The 21099-nt window shown below is 33.2% G+C and overlaps 4 protein-coding genes across 5 annotated transcripts; 2 read left to right on the top strand and 2 right to left on the bottom strand.

The window, feature by feature from the left end:
• Window positions 1–169: 169 nt before the first annotated feature.
• On the bottom strand, window positions 170–3443 carry LOC111287000 (uncharacterized). Its single transcript, XM_022877132.2, has 6 exons — window positions 2907–3443; window positions 2211–2776; window positions 1705–1897; window positions 1510–1574; window positions 1233–1443; window positions 170–976 (listed from the first exon to the last, which is right to left on the bottom strand). Exons 1-6 carry the CDS (start codon window positions 3039–3041, stop codon window positions 608–610), a joined length of 1539 nt encoding a protein of 512 aa, XP_022732867.2. The 5' UTR covers window positions 3042–3443; the 3' UTR covers window positions 170–607.
• A 1745-nt stretch (window positions 3444–5188) lies between these two features.
• Window positions 5189–6393, top strand: LOC111286994 (protein LURP-one-related 4-like). The gene is made up of 3 exons (XM_022877121.2): window positions 5189–5520; window positions 5629–5847; window positions 6046–6393. Exons 1-3 carry the CDS (start codon window positions 5287–5289, stop codon window positions 6178–6180), a joined length of 588 nt encoding a protein of 195 aa, XP_022732856.2. The 5' UTR covers window positions 5189–5286; the 3' UTR covers window positions 6181–6393.
• Window positions 6394–8766: 2373 nt separating this feature from the next.
• On the top strand, window positions 8767–9920 carry LOC111286983 (protein LURP-one-related 4-like). The gene is made up of 3 exons (XM_022877110.2): window positions 8767–9083; window positions 9178–9417; window positions 9505–9920. Exons 1-3 carry the CDS (start codon window positions 8805–8807, stop codon window positions 9637–9639), a joined length of 654 nt encoding a protein of 217 aa, XP_022732845.2. The 5' UTR covers window positions 8767–8804; the 3' UTR covers window positions 9640–9920.
• A 1769-nt stretch (window positions 9921–11689) lies between these two features.
• On the bottom strand, window positions 11690–17138 carry LOC111277949 (uncharacterized). Of its 2 annotated transcripts, none has more exons than XM_022864395.2 (9): window positions 16745–17138; window positions 16259–16459; window positions 16043–16165; window positions 15850–15887; window positions 15637–15745; window positions 13216–15459; window positions 12820–12975; window positions 12334–12434; window positions 11690–12136 (listed from the first exon to the last, which is right to left on the bottom strand). In XM_022864395.2, exons 1-9 carry the CDS (start codon window positions 16820–16822, stop codon window positions 11896–11898), a joined length of 3291 nt encoding a protein of 1096 aa, XP_022720130.2. In that variant the 5' UTR covers window positions 16823–17138; the 3' UTR covers window positions 11690–11895. The 2 variants fall into 2 exon arrangements, with proteins under 2 accessions (XP_022720130.2, XP_022720138.2); XM_022864403.2 differs by having other exon boundaries at window positions 11690–12133.
• Window positions 17139–21099: the final 3961 nt, after the last annotated feature.

The raw sequence follows: 21099 nt of genomic DNA, 5'->3' as shown, positions 1-21099 counted from the left end.
AATCCAAGTTGGAATGAAAATTCAAAATGTTGAAATAGAAAGTTGGGACTGGAGACTTGTAGTTTCCCCTGTTTGTGGACTTGTGGTTCTCACTTTTTTATTTTGATGAACCAATGGTTCTTTTCTAGCTTTTGCCTTTTGCCCAACAATACTCAGAAAAGTTTGGTTATTAACTATGCAAGTGGACCGTTTCCAGCTTTAGAATTGATGGGCGTTAGTCTCACTCTCAGCTTCAATTGAACTTCAGTCGACCCAACAAATTCACCCGAACCAGGTTCATTAATTCTTTGCTTTAAAAATGCTTAAATTAAAGAGTTAGAATTCTTTACAGGTTAACACTCTCCTTATATATAGATAAAGGGATTTGCTGTTCCCTTACATTTTCCTCATGGATTAAGTCGGAAATTGGTTTTGAAGTATCGAGCAGTAAATTTTTAGCTATCTTTGCTTAATTCCCAAAGACTTTTTCAATAGGAAGTACAATGCCATTTTCTTTCATCTTTTTCTCTTTTGATCATTATTTTATTTGGAGGTGCCAAAAAAAAAAAAAAAAAACCTACATGTGCTCTCCATTTGGCTCATGTATTTCTGAAAATTGGGCATACCACTATTGCTTGTTGAGACTTTTCCAATAACCTTTCTCCCACTCGTTCACTTGAAATATTGAATTGATTTTTCTCCTAACAAATGCTGCAAGAGCTTGAGGTTCATAAGTAGGAGGCAGGGTGCATGGACTTATAATAGAAGGACCTTTCACCAAGGATTCCATCATGAACTTCTTCTTTCGCCCTTCAAGTCCTTCTGCATTACAGGCCATAACCTCTGAGCACAACTCCATAGCTCCTTCTGGTATTCTTGGCTCAAATTTCAACAACTTAGCATACTCATTTAACAAATGATACATATAATCATAAATGTAGTCCATTTTCAGCTGCTCTTGCATGAAGCTACTGGCTGCTTTTCCAATTTCCTGTGCCTGCCAAATCCATGAATATTGTATCGAGTTTTAAGAAAGGCATTGCCAGAATACCAATGATTGGAATTTGTCTACCAGTTCAAGCTTTAAGATCAAACATTTCTTTCAAATTTAAACTATTTTATTCTGATAATTAGATTTTATTTACATCTAGGTTTTGGTTTTTCAGTTATCAAGTTACATTTTTTAAGGTGAAATTAATGCAAACAATCTAAACAATAAAGACTATTGATTGATTTAACATAGAGATGGCTACCTTCTTTTTGTGATCGTTGCCCCAATGCACAGCAAACATAAGGGATCTGCACTTGTCATCATCCCTTATTGGCCAGTAGTGCTCCACAGGCTGCAAGCCTCTCATGAAGAAATCATAGAACTCAGGCTGTACCACGAATGTAACAGAATCACAGGCCAGAATGTATTTCTCGCTAACAGACCATGCATATCCTTCAATGTAGATCTTATACCTGCAAAAATCATGAATTTGGTAATCAAAAATTTAAAATAATGTCGATCTGGCTGCAGAATTATACCTAAATGTGCATTGATCTGCAATGTTCGATTGTTTAAAACCTTGCTGGCCTTCAAGAATCCAATCCTGCAAATTAGGCCTGTTAACATGAGAATTGTTTGAAAAAAAAAAACAAGCGTTTATGCTGAAAATTACACGAACTTTGTCACATTGGTGAATAATGGTGATCCAAAACTATTGGAGCAGCATGTTCTACCTGGATAAATAGGCGAGCATTCCAGTCTTGTTGATCAGAGACATTGCACTTAAGAAGGTCTTGTCTTTTTTTAGCCACAAACGGGTTTCCCTTCCAGTAGGCGTACGGTTCCCTATCTATCCACTTGGTCTGATTATTTCCTTGTTTAATATCTTTCAGTATGCTGTCCCATGGTTTTATATTTATCTCAGCCCTAAAATGAAGAAAAAGCATAGACCTTTTTGTTAATCAAGACAAAATTTTGTCTTCAAAACGGATACCCAACTGTAGACAGTTAATTTCCACATATTCCAAATTGCATGAGTCTTATCATATGCCTAAAAATGGTAAGTCACTTGTCATTGAAACAGGGGACCTATTGATCAATATGCTACCAAAACTGTAAGGCCAGCCTTCAATTTCATTATCCAGAGCAGAATTCCGTATTCTACCATGCATGTAGCAACGAAAATTTCAAACAGAAAGCAAACGAAAACGACAGAGAGGATTGTAAAAGAAGGCATTACCATCCCCAGAACGACCAATCAGGAAACACTATATCCAGCGTTTTTTCATCTCCGCAGTACCGAAACAACGGTGGTGGGCCCGTTGATTTCGGTCCTTGGTAGTCCCCTGATCTGATTACTGGCCTATCTTCAGTGTCAAACATTATTTCCAGGTCGAGTAGCCTTCCAGGGTACTTCCTAAGGAGTTGCAGAATACCCCAGATGGTGAAAACATCTCTCGTCTGAATGGCTTTTCTGTATTTTTTGACGTACGCTTTGCCCCCAATGATTACCAGGCGAAATGTTGCTTTTCTTTTAGCTGTTTCCACCATGTCCCTGGTGATTCCTGAGGTTTTCCAGGGGCGTAAATCTTCGTGGATCCATCTAAAATAATCAGGGCAAACAGGGTTGGATGATGGTTCAAGGTCTTCTGTCTGGAATGTCTTGGGGTAATTTGTTGGACAGGTTTGTGTCTGGTTTTTGTTGCTCGTGCAGTTGAGTGGGATTTCAATTTTCCGTATAGGAATTTTCGGCTTTTCTGATATTATTATGGTCTTGTTTGTTAAATTCTCGATAGAAAGCCTAGACTGCAAAAACAAACATGAATTAAAAATTGCACAATCTACCATGAAGATTCTAAAAATTGGGTCCCCCAATCCGGCCAATAGAAAGATGTTAGTATAAGATTTAAGTACTTGTGGGAATTTCAGTACGTACAGTGTCAGTCCATGAGGAAGATGTAAAGACAGCCACTAGGAAAACAGTTAAGACGAGAAGAGTTGCAGTTGTTACAGGATTTCTTTCCAATGGAGGGCGCCAGAAATATCTAGCCAGTCCAGATCCGTGCAACATGGATTCTTTACTGAATTGCAGCTTTTAATCAGAATCTTTCCAATTATTCTTGTTTCACCTAACTGCTAAAAAAATAAAAAACTGCAGCTTCAATGCCCCAGTTGATAAAGCTTGCTTCTCTCACCAAGAAATGTTTTTAATACAACATTTTCTTGGTGATGTAAGAAAAAGAGAAAGGCTAGTGAGCAAGCTCCAAGTCAACTTCTTAAGCAAAACTCGGTATTTTCTAGGGGAGGTCTGATTGAGAGATTGACCATTATAATCATCATAATTGGTTGTCAATGGACAATAGCGGACGGCAGAAAGCAATTGGGGGAGTTGGGAACTTGGCAATTTCTGTGTACAAAAATGCAAGCTTCTCCAATGACTTTTGCCTAAGATAAGGACGGCAGAAAATAACTTAAATGCTTACTAAAATGGATGATTGTACCTTCTGAAGTATTAGAAAAAAGTTGATGATTTTCATTGGTAGAAAGTCACGTCATAGGAATTTAGACGTTTAACTATATCATTTAGAACTTAATTTTAGTACAGGATAGTCACTCAGGAGGCCTCCTCCAATTGTATTTAAGTGGGATTTACAAGTAAAGTGGGCGCATGTCCCAACCACTTTCAGCACATAAAATTAACTGTTCCTCAAGCACGATTTGCTACAGCTATGTCTTTGCAAATAAGCTAGCCAAGGCATCTTCAAGACATAGTGCATCTGGTTGCCGTAAGTGCTCGTCTTGAGGGACAGAGGAGGCTGAGTTGGCTGAAAAATTAATATGTTGTCAACAATTGGAGGACATAAGGTGGCCCAGCTTTTCCATTGTAAGAAGAGAGGAAAGGAAAAGTCTGCAGAGACAATGCAGTCTGATAAGTCGAGCACGTGCATGTTCTAAATAAAAATTCTTCTACAACTTCTTGATTCAGTGTGAAAACTTCTTGAGCTCAATGTATCAAATTAGTACATTTGGCCCCCGACAATTTAAGTTTAAAGGCTTCACAAAAAAATCTTAACATGTCAATTTATCATTACTAAATTAATTAAGTCATAGTTGAAATTAAGGCAATTACTAGAGTTCGGGCTAAATGAAGTAGGTTGATAGGTGAACTGAAAGGGTGGTGAACTGCTGATCTTAATGGTTAAGGGCTGAAGCCCAATTGAAGATTGAAGAAAAATTCAGGTTAACTAGGGTGGGTTGATTGTGGTTTCAGGCATCAGCCATTTCAGTCCAACTAAAGCCACCATACCCCTACTACATACAATGAACTTCAATTCAAATGGGCCTTTTCTATTTTTCTGTGCTCATACCACACTTTGTAATTTGAGCTGACACTGCAAAAGCCAATAGAAAAATATTCTTTTAAAAAAAAAAATGGTTCATCCTAATTTAAAATGCCTCTTTCCACGTCGAAGGTGAACTCATCAGTACCTTTATGTATTAATTAATTCGTTAATTGTCCCTTAAATCCACATCGATCAGCGTAATCCTCACGCTTAAAGTTAATTAAAAGATTAGGAATCCACGTATTCCTAAAACCAGTGCAAGAACCTTGAAGTGATTCTAAGGTGGCTAATGCTTTTTTTATTGAAATTGTTAAGATTTAAATTTTAATTATTAAAATTAAAAATTCAATAATACATCAACAAATCACAAAATTGTTACTGGTAAGACATCTTTATCTTGTTTTTCTGAAGATAATTAAGCTTGGAGTTTGGTTTTTAGCATTAACAAATTAAATAACACCATTGAGTAGATGAGGATATGACCAAAGATTGGAACTTGAAACAAAAATATTTCATGTCCCTTTTCTTCGTGACATCAACAAACTCTCATGCATGAACCAATAGAGAATTTATAAAAAGATAGGCTCAAAGGAGTCGATCATTTTGCTGAGTAAATACTCCACTTTGTTTTATGAGCATGCTTTAAATGTGCATTTAATCATCTCTGCAGAAATATATTCCCTTTCGGGCCCTCCACAAGCTGACATGGTTTAACAAACTATACTCTTTCAGGCGGCTTAAGTATAAAAAAAATCAATATTAAAGTTAATTGATCGGAGGAGCTTGAAAATTTTTTTTAATTCTTTTTTCAATTTCCAATTATTTTATGGGACTCCATGACTGTCACATTGCATTGTTTTCGTAATAATTTAAGTTGAAACTCAGTTCCTAGGAGCATATATAACCTATGGCCGGCCTTTCTCATCTTCAAATTACTTCAACTTTATAATCAATTTCCTTTCAAATGTATCAATGGCTAAGGTTCATCCTCAAGCAACTGTTTCCGATCCCTGCATTATGAGCTCTGCAGGAAGACAAATATTCACTATATGGATGAAATCTCTTGTCTGCCACACCAATGGCTGCACTGTCTTTGATTCAAAAGGGGAGATTGTTTATCGTGTCGAAAACTATGACAGCAAGGGCAGCTGTGAAGTTCATCTCATGGACCTGCGCGGCAAAGTTCTCTTTACCATTCTAAAAAAGGTACTCCAGATGCATCTAAAGCTTAAGATTTATATTTTTTATGTGCCTGATTATTTGGAAAGACTCTTAACTGGATTGGGTGCTTTTCACCTTCAATTGTTTTTGCAGAAACTACAAATTTTTGGGTGTTGGAATGGATATAGAGGGAACTTAGCTTGCACAAAAAAGGAAAACCCTTGCTTTCAAGTCCAGAGATGCTGCAGTTTTCTCCGGAGAGATTTAGCTTGCCAAGTTACTGTGGGCTTTAACAAGTATTGGATAGTTTGCTTAGGTCGCAAGAAACAAGGATTTAAGATGGTAAACATAGCTGGAGACATTGTAGCAGAGGTAAACACCGGGAAATAAATTTCCGTAATAAGTAATTACATGAAAAAATAGCCATCAGTCGTGTGTCCGTTGATAAAATGCTAGACCCTTAATTTTAGCGAAGTTTAAATTTTGATAATCTCAAATATAAAAAAAAAAAAAAAAAAGTAAGTAATCCAAATCACTAACAAGCTTTCTTCTCAATGGTAAATACTACAGGTGAAGCAGAAGCAATTATCTTCAGGAATGGTGTTAGGAGATGATGTATTAAATTTGGAGGTAGAACCCTATTTTGATCATTCCCTAATCGTTGCTCTTGTTACCGTTTATGGATTGATCAATAGGAGATTGTAGATAATATAATTTCAAGCATAAATTACGAGAAAGCAACAGAGCAAGTGAAGCTAGCATATATGCAAGTATGCAGTATAGGCAATTCTTCCAGCTATTGAAGTGTGGATATATAGTCTCATTATTATTATTTTGGTTTCAGATTTTTTCTATATGTTTTAGGGTTGGTATTTCCTTTTGATGGAAAAACCAATACTGGGTTTGTTATTGTCATTGGCAGAGGCAAGAAATAGATATACAATAAGTTTCGATACAAAATATCAAGAAGAAATTACTATTATTTCAAATTCCATTGAAGATAGTAATTTTGTATATAAATATATATATATATATATATACACACACACACACACGAAGGATTCAAAAATTCAATAACTTAAAATTTTGGGTTCATGTAATATTTAATATATATATATATATGGACTTGTTGGTATGTTCTTATAAATTTCAAATGTGACTTATCTTTCAACAAATGATATTCAAATCAAATATTTGACTTGAACGTGTCAAGTATGGATATGATAATATGTGAAAGCGGAATACTTAGTAAATATACAATGGATGCAAAAAATATATGATAATATGTGAAAATGAAACACTCAAAAATGTGATATACTGAGTCAATATGCGATTAAATGCAAGCTTAAAAGGTATTAAGATAACTTAGGCGAGGTTGATTGCTGGGCCTAAAGGGCACTGAAACCATCCCAAGCGCACTGGTGATGCAAAGTTATTTAGTCTAAAAGATGTGTTGATAGATTTATTCATATAAGGAGTTAATAAGAATTTATAAATGAACAAAGAAGATCATTAAAATGATTCACATGTAAGTAAAGAATTATTTTACAATCACTAAGAAATGAGATTGAAATTTTTAAATATGAAAGACCCAATAACTCGAGACCTTAAATTTTTAAACTCAAGTGATGTGTAATATGTAAGTATGAATTATTTTTATGTGTTCTCAGAGGCTTCAAATATAACTTACATAATCAATTTATATCAATATAAAATTAAAAAATTATATTTTTTTAATTATTGATTTGAATAAATGTGAGATTAAATTATTTTTTCTCTTTTTAATTTATCTTTCTCATTCTTGAAATTTTTAAAATTCATGATTAAAAAAAATTATAAATTTTTTTAATTTTATACCAATATAAATGAATTTATATATATATATATATATATAAAGAGAAAGAATTAATTTATAAAAAAAAATTACAACTATTTATAATCATTAGTTTTAATAAATTTAAAAGGTAAAATTAATTTTTTTGACATGTCTCTCTCATCTCTTAAATTTATTGAAATCAATTATTAAAAAAAATAATTTTTTGTGTATGCTGATCTTATATATATATATATATATATATATATATATATATATTCAAGGAGTTTGAACTATTTTAATTATCAATTACACGAACAAGTGAAAAAAGAAAAGAAACTCAATTCCCATGTGTAGATCTAGAGTGTAGTGTAGTGCTACTAGCTCACCAACCTTGAACCTTGGTAGAAATTCTTCTGGCAGTGCCAAAAAGCATATGCAATCACATGTTGAAGGCCCCACCTCGTTTCTTTCTTTCACACATCACACTTTAATTGGAATTCCTATGCGTTATTATAACAACCAATGTGAACAATATATGTTTAATATATATTTTTTCAATATTGTCTATTTTATAATTTTTATTACTATTATTTACAAACAAAATTTAGCGGATCTCAAGATTATTCAAAATTTAACGGTCTGACGTGGATAAGGATTTGTTAATTGGGGATTAGGGTAAAATTTAAATTTTAAATATAAAATATTTATATTCGAATTTTATAATCTCCTATTAATAAATAATTTGTAAGTTTGAAAATTTTTAAAAAATTTATAAATTTTTTTATGAGTTGATGATTTACTCTGATTTTAAAAATAAGATAATCGTTCTTACTTTTAAATTAAAAAAAAAAAAAAGATTTTCTTCTTTGTTAGCTGACGGACTTTTACTGATTATTAAAGCCAAATAATTTTATCTATAAATTTTGGTCCATTGTACTATCATTATAAGTAAAATTTGTCAAAGAAGAAGAAAGGGTTTTCCATTGTATTTGTCATTGCTGCAAACAGCGCCCACGTAATGCTCAATCCTTCGATGCTAAAGAAAAAGAAAATCTCTCTTGGGGTTGAAGGAAAAGTATAGTTTTGAATAGTGAATTAATTCTTTTACATGATAGAACCCAAATTTAACTTTTTTTTTTTATTTATAAGAAACTAGTTTTATTATCAAAAGAAGCAGTAACACTGCTACATCACCACTATTATAGCCAATTAATCAGAGATCAGAGAAATCAAACATTAATAATTTTTTTATTTGGAGTTGTCAGAATTTAAATTTTTATTACTAAAATTAAGAATTAACTGTTCTATCAAATCATGCAATTGCTAGTTTTATTGTGAACAGATGCATACTATAAACGTGATAACTTTATCAAACCTGTAGAAGAATTGAATTATTTCAGTGCACTTTTTCTCATTCTTCGGGCTTCACATTCATGCACTTTTCGTACGATATGATCAAACACATTGACTAAAGTATCTTAAATCTTTTAAAAAGCACTAGCGCTTTTTTGACATGGGAAAAAAAAAATTGATTTCTCAAATGATCAAGGTTCATCCTCTTGCAGCCGCTACTGCTGCTGATGCTTCTTTTTCTTCTTCTAATTATGTCACTTCAAGGAGAGAAACATTCACAATATGGATGAAATCCCTGGTGATGCAAGGAAATGGATGCACTGTTTATAATGAAAATGGTGAGATTGTTTATCGAATTGATAATTATGATAAGAAATGCAGCAATGAAGTTTATCTCATGGATCTTCAAGGCAAAGTTCTCTTCACTATACTAAGAAAGGTATTTGAAACTTATGATCAAATATTGGAGCTCAAATATGCAAAAATGAAGTTGATGTTCTTCCTTTCTAAGTACTTTACAATTCCTTTTGCAGAATCAATGGTTTTTCAGAAGATGGGTGGGCGATAGATGCAATGATTTTGATCTGAACACTGAGAAGCTGCATTTTCAAGTGAGAAAAAGCTTGAGAAATATTCTTAAAAGAGATTTATCCTGTCAAGTCATCATCATCGGTTGTGATAATATTGGCCAAGCAAGCTGCTATAGAATAAAAAGCTTGCCTGGTAAATCAGCTTTTAAAATAACAGAAGAAAATGGAAAACTAGCAGCAGAGGTGAGTCTTTTTGGCCTAGACTTAGCTTTACTGAAACTCTTCTTTTAAAAAAAAATTGTCATATCATGATTGTGATTTTTTGTGCAGGCAAAGAGGAAACTGTCATCTTCAGGAATTCTGTTAGGAGAAGATGTATTAACCTTGGAAGTTGAATCAAATGTAGATCATTGTCTTATCATGGCTTTGATCACTGTTTATGGACTAATTCATCAAAGATTGTGAATAAGTTTTTGAAAATTCTTATTTCCAGAACCATTAGGAGGGAGCTTTCAGCAGCACTCTTCTCTACGACTCAACCAATTGTAAAAACCTTTTCTGCCTGTTTGAATTGACTTCAATTCCCAAGTCTTCAGTAATATACAGTGAAAAAGCCTTTCTGGGATTTGTCTTCTGAAGACAAAACGACGGAAAAACATAAAATGAACTGTAGTTGTATACAGAGAAAAAACCTCCATACTGATGTATTAACCTTGGAAGTTGAATCAAATGTAGATCATTGTCTTATCATGGCTTTGTTCACTGTTTATGGACTAATTCATCATAGATTGTGAATAAGTTTTTGAAAATTCTTATTTCCAGAACCATTAGGAGGGAGCTTTCAGCAGCACTCTTCTCTACGACTCAACCAATTGTAAAAACCTTTTCTGCCTGCTTGAATTGACTTCAATTCCCAAGTCTTCAGTAATATACAGTGAAAAAGCCTTTCTGGGATTTGTCTTCTGAAGACAAAACGACGGAAAAACATAAAATGAACTGTAGTTGTATACAGAGAAAAAACCTCCATACTGATGTATTAACCTTGGAAGTTGAATCAAATGTAGATTATTGTCTTATCATGGCTTTGATCACTGTTTATGGACTAATTCATCATAGATTGTGAATAAGTTTTTGAAAATTCTTATTTCCAGAACCATTAGGAGGGAGCTTTCAGCAGCACTCTTCTCTACGACTCCACCAATTGTAAAAACCTTTTCTGCCTGCTTGAATTGACTTCAATTCCCAAGTCTTCAGTAATATACAGTGAAAAAGCCTTTCTGGGATTTGTCTTCTGAAGACAAAACGACGGAAAAACATAAAATGAACTGTAGTTGTATACAGAGAAAAAACCTCCATACTGATGTATTAACCTTGGAAGTTGAATCAAATGTAGATCATTGTCTTATCATGGCTTTGATCACTGTTTATGGACTAATTCATCATAGATTGTGAATAAGTTTTTGAAAATTCTTATTTCCAGAAACCATTAGGAGGGAACTTTCAGCAGCACTCTTCTCTACGACTCTACCCAATGTAAAAACCTTTCCTGCCTGCTTGAATTGACTTCAATTCCCAAGTCTTCAGTTATATACAGTGAAAATGCCTTTCTGGGATTTGTCTTCGGAAGACAAAACGACAGAAAAACATAAAATGAACTGTAGTTATATACAGAAAAAACCTCCATAGTTGTCCCAGAGGCAATGGTTGTAACTTAGAACTTGTACAATAGAACAGAGTCAGAATTTGTTGAAGTTATTATTGCAGTTGCTGTTGTTTTTGGCATTTAAATTTTTAAAACGGTTTTAACTATGGCATGAAATAGATCGAATCAATTAAATTAAACTTGCTGTTCTCCTTCTTACAGGCAGGATTTGAAATTATCTTATCAAAATACAGTACATAGTACATGCGATATATATTCCCAATTCTGATTTTTCAACAATTGAAATCTAGAAGTCTGAAATTGTTGCTGTCCTGGCTGGGACGAGCCCACATTTTTGTACAAGTTTTGGTTTTGTTTGATCTGCGAATTTCCCTGCTTGGACAAGCCGAGACCCAAACAGTCAACAACCTACCAAACTGAAATAAAACCAAACTCAGATCCACAATGATTTACCCATTGTTAGAAAAACTTGTGATTTGCAAAAGATAGGTGCCCACCAATCCGATAATGATCACCGACCACCAAGATGTTACTCGTGAAACTCAAATTCTCACGAATCCAAAAAACCAATATCTATCCAATAATGTGTAAGATGTTCTTTCAGACATGACAACCGACATCGGTGCAGAACAATTTGTAAGACAAAGGCAACAAATCAGGCTCTGACAGACTTCTTTACAGATTTTAAGGACAAGTCCTGGTTAATGAAAGACAAATACAATTGAACAGAGACAAGAAAATCTCAAATTCAACCAACAAAGAGTAACAGGAGCTAGTTTGTATAATTTTCTCAAAAAAATGAAATAATAATATTTATGAAAATGTCACCATGACAACAAAGAAGACATTATGGGAAGAACAAGAATTAAACATTAATTAATAAGGAAAAAAAAAAAAAAAACTTACATACATTTGGAAACTACAAGGCGAGGTGAATCGGTATTAAATTTTTGTACAACTTGATTTATTTTAACTCTAAAAAGGAACCATCACACGTACAATTTCCGCGTCGGCACACCCAGTACTAGTTCAACTATACATGAAGAATTTCAATATTTTTAGCTGTTCCTGGCATTCTTCAAGTTGCGCACAGTCATCACAAGTTGTTGTCGTTCACCTTCGACCTCTGCAAATTTGAGGCTTATCTTGGAATATCGCTCTTGCATATCCTTCAATTCGTTTTCCATAGTTTTGTTTGTTTCCTTCAATGATGCTAGTTCAGCTATCAATTCATCCTGGTTACCGTCTTTATCGACAATATAGGCTTTCTGTTCTTTCACTGACAAATTGTCATCACTGCTGTAGATAAGAAATCAACAAAATTAATTATTAGTTACTTACCCTTTTCTTTGGTTCCTTCAACAATCTTCTTAGTATTTATTCCCCTCAGCTAACTATTACTAGGAAGAAACATAGCACGGGTAGAAAAAAGCCATTTGACAAAAGGCACACTATCACTTTTTCCTAAAGCAAAAGGCTATTTCTTCAAGTTTTACCTTTTCAAAAAAGGAACAGTATTTCCACTCTCTTTAGATATGCATGCTTTCTCATCTGATATAAAGCCATTTGATGTAACCTCCTTAGCATCTTTAAATACCTGCATTTTTTTATCCATTTTAAATAAAAAAAGTAAGTCAAAGCAAGATATACAGTAGTAGTAATTGTTATCGTTCTTGTTGTTGTTTGTAATAAAGGATGCTGTTGACAAGGAAATAAAATGTAACTTCAAATAAAACTAGTCTGTTTTAGGTATAAAAACAATCCATTGAACCTTTCTAGCAATAATCAAACAACGGTTAGGGTCAAAGAGTGTAGTCATAAATTAATATTATAGCATGATCATTAGTTCTTGATGCCATGAAGAATGTTGAAACTTGAAACCTCTTAATGCATAACTTAAGTAATGAAAGTTCATTACTATTACAGAATTTGCCTTAAAATGAATTTTGTTTTTCTTTTAATCATGGTGTAATGTTTCTCACCTTTTGAAGTTGGTACTCGCAGAAACTGGTGCTGTGCTCATGGAGTTCTTCTACTCTGCGTTCTAACTCATCAATTTTCTTCTGAAGATCCCTTTCCTTTTCCCAAAAGACATTTGTGGATGTTTCTAAAGCAGTTTCCTTTAACTTTATTTGCCCCTGCCATGAGAAAAAATTAAAAAAAAAAAAAAAAGAAATCATTATGAACTAAGGAAGAAACAAACTGAAAAGGAAAAATTGATCTCAGTAAGGACACAGGAATATTATGATATAAATTGCCGCTTGATAATGAATCTCCATATTTCTGTTACCGGAAAAGCAGATGTTGTAAACCATTTGCATCAAACAGAATCAAAGAATCTACTTGATTTTATATAGAACTTATATGTGTAAATTTACCTCAAGCAACTTTATTTTCTCCCTCAGGCTTACAACCTCTTTAGGAATGCGAGGAACCGTGGCAGATTTATTGTTTCTAAATGGTGTTCTTGTTCCGTCAGAAACTACTGCTCTTACGTTGCTCTCTCTCAGCTTCTTTTCCATGCCAGTAAATGCATCTTCCTTCTTCTTAAGGTCACCCTTCAATAGAACCACCTGCTTTATGAGTTTTTCTTTCTCTACTTCATCCTCAAACAGTGAATGTTTCAAGTTATTGCACTGAGTTTTTAGGATATCCAGCTCTGATTGTAAGGATTCAACTGCAGCTTCTTTCTCGTCCTTCAGATGCCTCACTCTTTGCAATTCCTCCAGAGACTTGGCTGCTTCCTTTTTCATCGAAGCAATTGTATTCACCAGCTCATTTCTTTCTAAATTTCCTCTTTGTATCTGCACTTCAGTTTCTTTGGCACATGCTTTTGTGCGTTCCAACTCAAGTCTCAAGCTTTCCACCTGCTCGGCTTGTTCATGGAGGCATTTCTTTTCTGTAGTCAGCTCATCAATCTGAGCTTTTAGGCTGCAGATCTCCTTGGAAAAAGCCCCACTAACTTCTTCCTCATGCTTCTTTTGATGTTCAAGCTGCTTAGATTTATCAACCATTTCCTCCAACATCTGTTCTATCTGATTTGATTTTAAATTTACTTGATTGGAAAGGTTGCAGAGTTTCGCCTCATAATCCCCCCTAAAAGATTGGAGCTCTTCCTTAGCTTTCTTGAGCAGTTCTTCCAGCTGATTTTTCTGCAAGCGTAGTTCACTAGCTTCAGCCAGAGCTTTTGTAGCCATCTTCTCATTTGCATCAAATGTAGAGGCCATCTGCAAGGACAGCCTTTTAAATTCCTCCTGTAGCCTTTCAGCTGTATTTGCATTCTTCCATCTTGTCATTCGCAAGGCTTCCTCAGCTCGGATAGCTCTTTGCTCCTGCTCAACTTTACTTCGTGTGATGGATTCTAGATCGTTTTCAAATAGTTCTGCCTGTTTCTCTAACTCTTCCTCCAAGCTCTTGATGTGAGTTTCTAGTTCATTTATGGTGGCTAAAGAGTCAGAGAATTCTATTGACCGCTTGTTGAGTTCGCTTTCCAAGCACTCAAATTGGGTCTCAAGTTCATTTATATTAGCAAAAGATGACGGGCACTCGTACTGAATCTTCAGTTGTTCTTGCAGCTGGCTTTGCTCTAATTTGTATGAGATGTCGTGATTTTCCTGCTTCAGTATCTCATAGTCAAGTGCCAGCTGCTCCATTTGTGCTTCAAGCTCATCTTTATCTCTCCTATAGTTCTCTATCTCACTGTAGAGGTCCGTGATCTTTTGTTCCAGGAGAGTGGTATCCTTGGTGTCTCTGTGTTCTTTAACTAGCTGTTCCAATGCCCTCTGCTCTTCATCCTCATCTGTGTCAATTCTTGAGATGGTTCCCCTCAACTCGTCAGAATTGTCATGAAATCCTGATTTTTTGGTAGGATTGGATATCTCCCTATTCTTCGCATCCAACATTTCTTCTAGGTCTTGTATAGCAAGGATTAACTCACCATTTGATTCCTGTGTCTTCTGCAGTTGTAACCGAAGATTGGAATTCAGGTCCTTCTCATAATTCAGCTCTTGTCTGATTTCTTCAACAAGAACCCAGGGTTCCCCATTCTCAAACTGCAACCTGCTTTTTACTTTTGCATCGTCCATTTGCTCCTGAAAGGCCTTCAGTTTCTCACACTCAAATTTGAGTGCATCTCTCTCTTCTTTCAAAGTAACAACTTCACGTGAGAGATCCTGCGCCTTTTTCCTCTCCTTTACAATTTGCTTTCTGAGAGCCTGCAATTCCAAATCTGACACATCCACTTGCCTGGACAAAACAATGAGTTCATTCTTGAGCTTTTCAATCTCATTATCAGAAGAATGTTGAGAGTTTTCTCGTGGAAAGGTGTCCTGGGAACTGTTAGAGTCATCAGTACTCATTCCATGATCAGAACCCACCGACCACTCCTCATAGATCATTGTTGAGGCAATTGTTGTTGGTTTAGGAGTAGCTGAGGTGTTATTCATAGATGACAGATAAGCAGGAGGGTCCTGATTGTTGTTGTCATTCCTCATTCCAAGTTCTCGTGGAATATTAAGTCCAGAGCTACTGTCAGAACTTGAAATGGTAATATCAGACCCATTAGATCCTCTATGGTTCCCACGCAATTCAACATTGTGGGTTGTTTTGTCGAAAGGCACATCCTGTCAGAAAGATAATAAACTAATAAATAAGTAAAACATGCAAATCCATTTTAATTAACTTTTATACTACGCACATATTAAAAGACAAAAAGTTAGACGAGATGAAATTGTCTGAATAACCAAAGTAATAAGAAACCCCCAAATGAATGATTTCACTAGATGGTATAGGAACCTTACTTCAATGGGGTCGTTCTTAATGCTTTCATCTGCATCACCATTGCTCAAGTGGGCCTTCAAGGTCCTATCTTGCGATTTAATACTTGCATCTTCAATTTTTTCCACCTCTCTGCAAAAACCATCAAACCAAGTCAAGCTCACGAACAAACACTCCAGATTCCAAAACAACATCCAACAACTATAAGAATTTAATAAAAATAAAAAAGTATTTACCTTTGATCAGCATTTTCCTGCAGCCTCTGTATTGAGACCTGTTCAAAACCAACAGCTTGAGTTCGATTTTAAACATCAATCAACATTATCACGAGGAAAGATTCAAGAAAAAGGCTATCAGAAGTAATCCATGATACATATAAATACAAGATAGAAACAGAGAGACTGAGAATGTGTGACTGGGTATACTAACATGCAAAATTGCTTTAGAGTTTGAATTCTTTAATGGAAGAGAAACGGTGGAAGTTTTAATTGCTTCAGCATAAGCAGCAAAATCAATTGAAGCTTCCCCAACCAAACCTCCTTTTCCCAATCCCTATAACAAACATATAAAATATTACTTATATCACAATAACAAGAAAAACCAACGCACCAAAAATATGAACTAATTAAAAAGGTAAAATCTTACCGTTGATAAAAGAAAATGGTAGATTCTTTCATTGATCTTCCCAGTTTTTGGCTCCCTAACAAATTTAACGGTCTCGTAAACTGGATTTTCCCATCGACAGTTACCGTCATGAATCATCGCCTTTTCTGATTTTGTTGTCGGTTTTCCTCCATCGCCGGGAACCAATGATATCATCAATGCTTGCACATTTAACTGTGTCACCTAAATTGAATAAAAAGAAATTAATTGTTCAACATTTCTCCAATTACTCAATCACATTACAAAAAAATGAAGTAATTATTAATAATTAAAAACTTTTGGAAAAAAAATTATCATTTTAACCAAGCAAAATTAGCTCAAGCAGCTTCACAAGAAAATCAAATCAAACTATTTTTTTTTTCTGTTTGAGCTGCATTCCTGAGCAATGAAGCTAATAAAGAAAGATAAGCAAATAAAATCAATGTGAATTTTTGAAAAATAAAGAAGAATTTGAAAGAATGAGAGTACTTGAGTTGCATGGAACTGCAACTTGAAGACAGCTTTGATCCTGTTCTTGTCGCTCCTCCATCTCGCCGACTTAAACATCTCCTCCGCAAAACCCGCCGGAAATCCCGGACTATGACGGGAGCTCCGGCAACCCTCGCCGTGAACCTGCCATTTATTCAATCGCTAGATCCAATGCCTGAAATTTAATCAAAATGCGAAGACATGTGGGAAAACAAATCCTGTTGCACCAGTCTACAAGTAGAGTTCAGCTGAACAGAAGCGAGGTGGATCAATGCGACTGGAACTGAGTCAGAGACCGAGTCACGAACTCAAGCGTTGAAACATGAAAGAGATCAGATCCAAATAAGAGCTCTCTCTCTCTCTCTCTCTCTCTCTCTATCTCTTTCTTCTCTTTATTTCTCCTTCTCCTGTCTGCTTTCTATTTGTAAGTCATAACAGTCTCCGGTGGAAAGAGATCGCAGTTGCACATTTTTTTTTTTTTTTTGTTTTTAAAAAGGAAATTGGATAAAAATAATTCAAAAAAAATTGAAGGAGAAGCTTCTACGTGATTAATTAATTTAATTAAATCTTAATTAAAATACTCATGTAGTAGGTGAAAACATGTGTTTGTCTGTTTCGAGCTGAGGGAACAGTAAGGTAAAGGTCATTAATATGACATAAATGTCCTTCGTCAGGTTATCTTTGGCGAATATTCTAACTTCAGGTCGAGGGTCAAATGGGTAGAAAACGTATTTTTTTAAATTACAAATTTTAAAAATTAAAATTAAACTTTTCATGTAAGGAAAAATAAAAAATATTAATTGTTGAGGACGTATAGCCCAAAAAAAAAGTTGGAATACGGTTAAAAAAACAAAAAATACGGAAACTGAATAACTGATCGATGAAAATAAAGTAGCATAGGTGAAATCCAGGAAAATGACAAGAATTTTTTTTTATGGATATTCTGTTGTAAATACCAAATTTATCAATTTTTTTTTTTACATTCATAAATCTCCAAATTCAATGGCCAAATACCATTAATTATTAAAATATTATAGCAAAAAAAAGATAAATCATGAAATATAATGTCGGTTTGAGTTTGAAATGGAATTTTGAATTCAATAGTTTGAAGTATTGGACATTAGGTTGTGTCATTTTCAATTTGCTGGATTTTTTTTGGGTTCTAAGGCTCCATAAGGAGCTTCACTTTGACAGAGCATTTTTAATGAATTTATTTGTGTATAAAATTTTTTAATTTTATAAGTGTGACAAAGAAATTTTTATTTTTTTATTTTTTAAAATATTTTATCTTAAAAATGGATGTGATAATTTTTATTTTTTTTTTACAAAATATGCTACAATTTAAATATAAAAAAATTACGGGTGTTGAATGGCAATTATAAATTTATTACATATTATTTTGTAACAGTAATTACATGAAATGATTGGATTGTACTTTAGATTTTTTTTTTTTTTGTGTTCAATGTTTCCCTTTTTAACCAATAATTTAATTATTTTTCAAAAATAAAGACCTCGGCCCTTAGTCCCCACTATCATTCCATAATATGCATATATATATATATATATATAGTAAAAATATATTTCAACATCCTATTCTTTGAAGTCTATATGAAGAAATGCTGAAATCAATGCAAAACATATGCAGTTCAAAAATATTTAATTTTGTATGGTCCATCGTTTTTTGCATTGAAATTACTTATATGGGATCACACAAAAGGAATTTTAGGTATTACATTTTCATCAAGATTTGTTGGCATTAATGCCATTATTGTAAATTTTGACACTTAATATTTGGTGTGGCCATAAGGCTTTGGAGTCTGGGGATATAATAGGAAATTTACGAAGGCCAGACAGGTATTTCTTGCGCCCTTGGTGCCTGCCGACGGACGACTTCGAATCCAAAGATAAAGAGAAGCAAACGCAAACGGTCATCTCCGACTAATTAATTAATAGTATTATTTAATTATTTTTCTAAATTGTATACTAATCACTAGAAAATGACATTTCAACCAAAAAAAATTCTACTTTGGCCTCATATTAAATTTCTACCAATTTATGTAAGCTTAAATTAATGTCTTTTGTAGCACACATCAATCCACCACTTTTCTTTTTTAATAAATATTTTTTAAAATACAAAAAAAAATCTTATAATGAAATTTTTTTACTTGAAATATCATAATTTGAATTTTAATCATTAAAAATAAAATTTTAATATTTTATCAATAAATTACATGATTATTTATATAATATAATTTTTTATCATTTTCATTAAGTGGAATCCTTAGAATACATACATATAAAGACGATGAAATTTTCTTACAAATATTAAATATTTTTTTATTAAAATAAAAAATAAAAATTAATTCTATAAATCTTGATATGCAAATTGCTAATGTAAATACATAATTCCTTATTGACAAAGTTAATTAATCAACAATGGTCCCCTATCTCTCTTCTTTTGCATTACATCAGACAAACATATTTATTACTTGATTAATCATAGTATCTATTATATTAATGAATGGACAAGCACCGTACCTGAAAAGGGCAATTAATAATTATTATCCATTGTTTGTATTACCATAATCTTTCAATAATACTAAAACAAAGAGAAAACCTACTTGGATTAAAAGAACTAATTAAAATAATTAGCATAATCTGATGTAGGTTTTAACTATCCAAAGCACCTAACTCTATCAAACATTATGTGGAATTTATTTTAATGACAATTATTATGATGTTCAGTCAGATTTTTGTTAGTTTTGGAATCAAATTGAATTATTTAAAATCTTTTTAATTGATTTGGAAAGGAATTACAGTCTTTGATATCTTAATATTACAAGATGGGCCATGATATTGTCTTCTTTTAACAAACCAAAAAAGAAGTGTGTTCAAAACAGAACAGACTTCTCACTGAGCACATTAGTAAACATAGGGTTATGAAAATTTACTTAGTCTAGCGTTGGATTCCGCCATATCTCTTATGAAATATGATTAAATTTATTATATCATTAGTTGAATTTAAATACTTACTACAATAAAATTTGTTTAACATAAATTTTGTATTGAATTTTTTTTAAAATTATAATTACACTAACTTTTGTTATTATTTTCAATTCATTGGAGTCAATCTTATCAGTCATGGGCATTTTATCAAAACAGAACACAATTTCTAAATATGGTATGCCGGAAATTCATTTAGTCATTTTTTCAAACAATGAGTAAACAATGTCCTTAGAGCATACAAACAAAAGCTTCTAATGCCCGGGAAAGAGTCCCTGCAACACTTAACACAATAGTCACAAAGTGTTTTTCCATTTTCACACTACATTCACAACACAATGCCACGAAAAAGATAAGCTTATGGCTGAGACGAGTGAGACAAACACAAATATAAGAAACACAGGAAAGAAGACAAGCTTCCTTTACTCAGGGAAGCAATGCTTTTGCATTTATATTCTGCCTCGATGTTTGTGCAAAAGCCGTATCTTCCATAATTTGGGATTATAAGAATCAGCATCCATTTCTCATGACATGAAGACTGTAAGGAGTAGGACTGGTTGATGCTATTGAGTCACGTATCAATGTGAAAAGTAAATAATCGGAATAGGTTTGGACGTGCACTAAGATAAGCCTTTCGTCAGCGTCGGAAGATTTGTTTATTTATATATCCGTATAATGAAAAATATTAAAATTTATATATTCATATTATATTTTATATAAAAATTAAATATAATATTTTATATCAGACACAAACATATAAAATATATATTTTTATTTTATTAAATTTATATAATAATTATTAATTTTTTATATTTTATTTTTATATAATATTTATATCATATTATTATATTATATTTTAAATTATCTAATCTAAATTATTTCATCACAGCAATTGATTTGTTTTTAAACAAAAATGATTGAGGAGTCAATTACAGCAGATAAACATTAAATCAATTATTTGTCGATCAAATAATTTTGACAAATGTTTTAATTGTACTGGACAACTCTAGTAAGTAGGAACTTCAGCTAGCTAACTTTATCTAAGTTTGCTCCTAATCACCAAACCTCTCTCTAACCTCACTTGCCTCTAAGGTCTAAGCCTCGCACTGCCGCTGGCTGTTATTTTGTATGAAATAACAAAATATTATTATAAATAAAAAAGTTGATACTATTATATTAATCCCACTTGCACAAGTTTTTTTGCTACACCATTGACTAAATTCCCATTCTCCCTAACACTTTAGCTATTGATTTCTTTCTCTTTTTATTTTCCTTGAATAATTTTATATATCCATGGAGATGGCCTGAAAGAGAGACAGCCAACGACATGACCTTCCATGGCAGGAAACTAA

The sequence above is a fragment of the Durio zibethinus genome, chromosome 17, assembly GCF_047325235.1.
Source record: "Durio zibethinus cultivar Kanyao isolate XHJ-2024 chromosome 17, ASM4732523v1, whole genome shotgun sequence".
Taxonomy (NCBI): domain Eukaryota; kingdom Viridiplantae; phylum Streptophyta; class Magnoliopsida; order Malvales; family Malvaceae; genus Durio; species Durio zibethinus.
The sequence above is the reverse complement of the archived record's forward strand: the minus strand, read 5'-3'. Positions and strand labels throughout refer to the sequence as shown.

What these genes read in the sequence shown, in the direction of transcription:
- LOC111277949 (XM_022864395.2), bottom strand. Translation starts at nt 16,822, where the DNA reads ATGTTTAAGTCGGCGAGATGGAGGAGCGACAAGAACAGGATCAAAGCT. An exon ending in TGCAGTTCCATGCAACTCAA is followed by an intron (nt 16,460 to 16,744) that starts GTACTCTCATTC and finishes TATTCAATTTAG; the next exon opens with GTGACACAGTTAAATGTGCA. An exon ending in ACCATTTTCTTTTATCAACG is followed by an intron (nt 16,166 to 16,258) that starts GTAAGATTTTAC and finishes TGTTTGTTATAG; the next exon opens with GGATTGGGAAAAGGAGGTTT.
- LOC111286994 (XM_022877121.2), top strand. Translation starts at nt 5,287, where the DNA reads ATGGCTAAGGTTCATCCTCAAGCAACTGTTTCCGATCCCTGCATTATG. An exon ending in TCTTTACCATTCTAAAAAAG is followed by an intron (nt 5,521 to 5,628) that starts GTACTCCAGATG and finishes TTGTTTTTGCAG; the next exon opens with AAACTACAAATTTTTGGGTG. An exon ending in CTGGAGACATTGTAGCAGAG is followed by an intron (nt 5,848 to 6,045) that starts GTAAACACCGGG and finishes TAAATACTACAG; the next exon opens with GTGAAGCAGAAGCAATTATC.
- LOC111286983 (XM_022877110.2), top strand. Translation starts at nt 8,805, where the DNA reads ATGGGAAAAAAAAAATTGATTTCTCAAATGATCAAGGTTCATCCTCTT. An exon ending in TCTTCACTATACTAAGAAAG is followed by an intron (nt 9,084 to 9,177) that starts GTATTTGAAACT and finishes TTCCTTTTGCAG; the next exon opens with AATCAATGGTTTTTCAGAAG. An exon ending in ATGGAAAACTAGCAGCAGAG is followed by an intron (nt 9,418 to 9,504) that starts GTGAGTCTTTTT and finishes TTTTTTGTGCAG; the next exon opens with GCAAAGAGGAAACTGTCATC.
- LOC111287000 (XM_022877132.2), bottom strand. Translation starts at nt 3,041, where the DNA reads ATGTTGCACGGATCTGGACTGGCTAGATATTTCTGGCGCCCTCCATTG. An exon ending in CTTCCTCATGGACTGACACT is followed by an intron (nt 2,777 to 2,906) that starts GTACGTACTGAA and finishes TTGTTTTTGCAG; the next exon opens with TCTAGGCTTTCTATCGAGAA. An exon ending in GATTGGTCGTTCTGGGGATG is followed by an intron (nt 1,898 to 2,210) that starts GTAATGCCTTCT and finishes TCTTCATTTTAG; the next exon opens with GGCTGAGATAAATATAAAAC.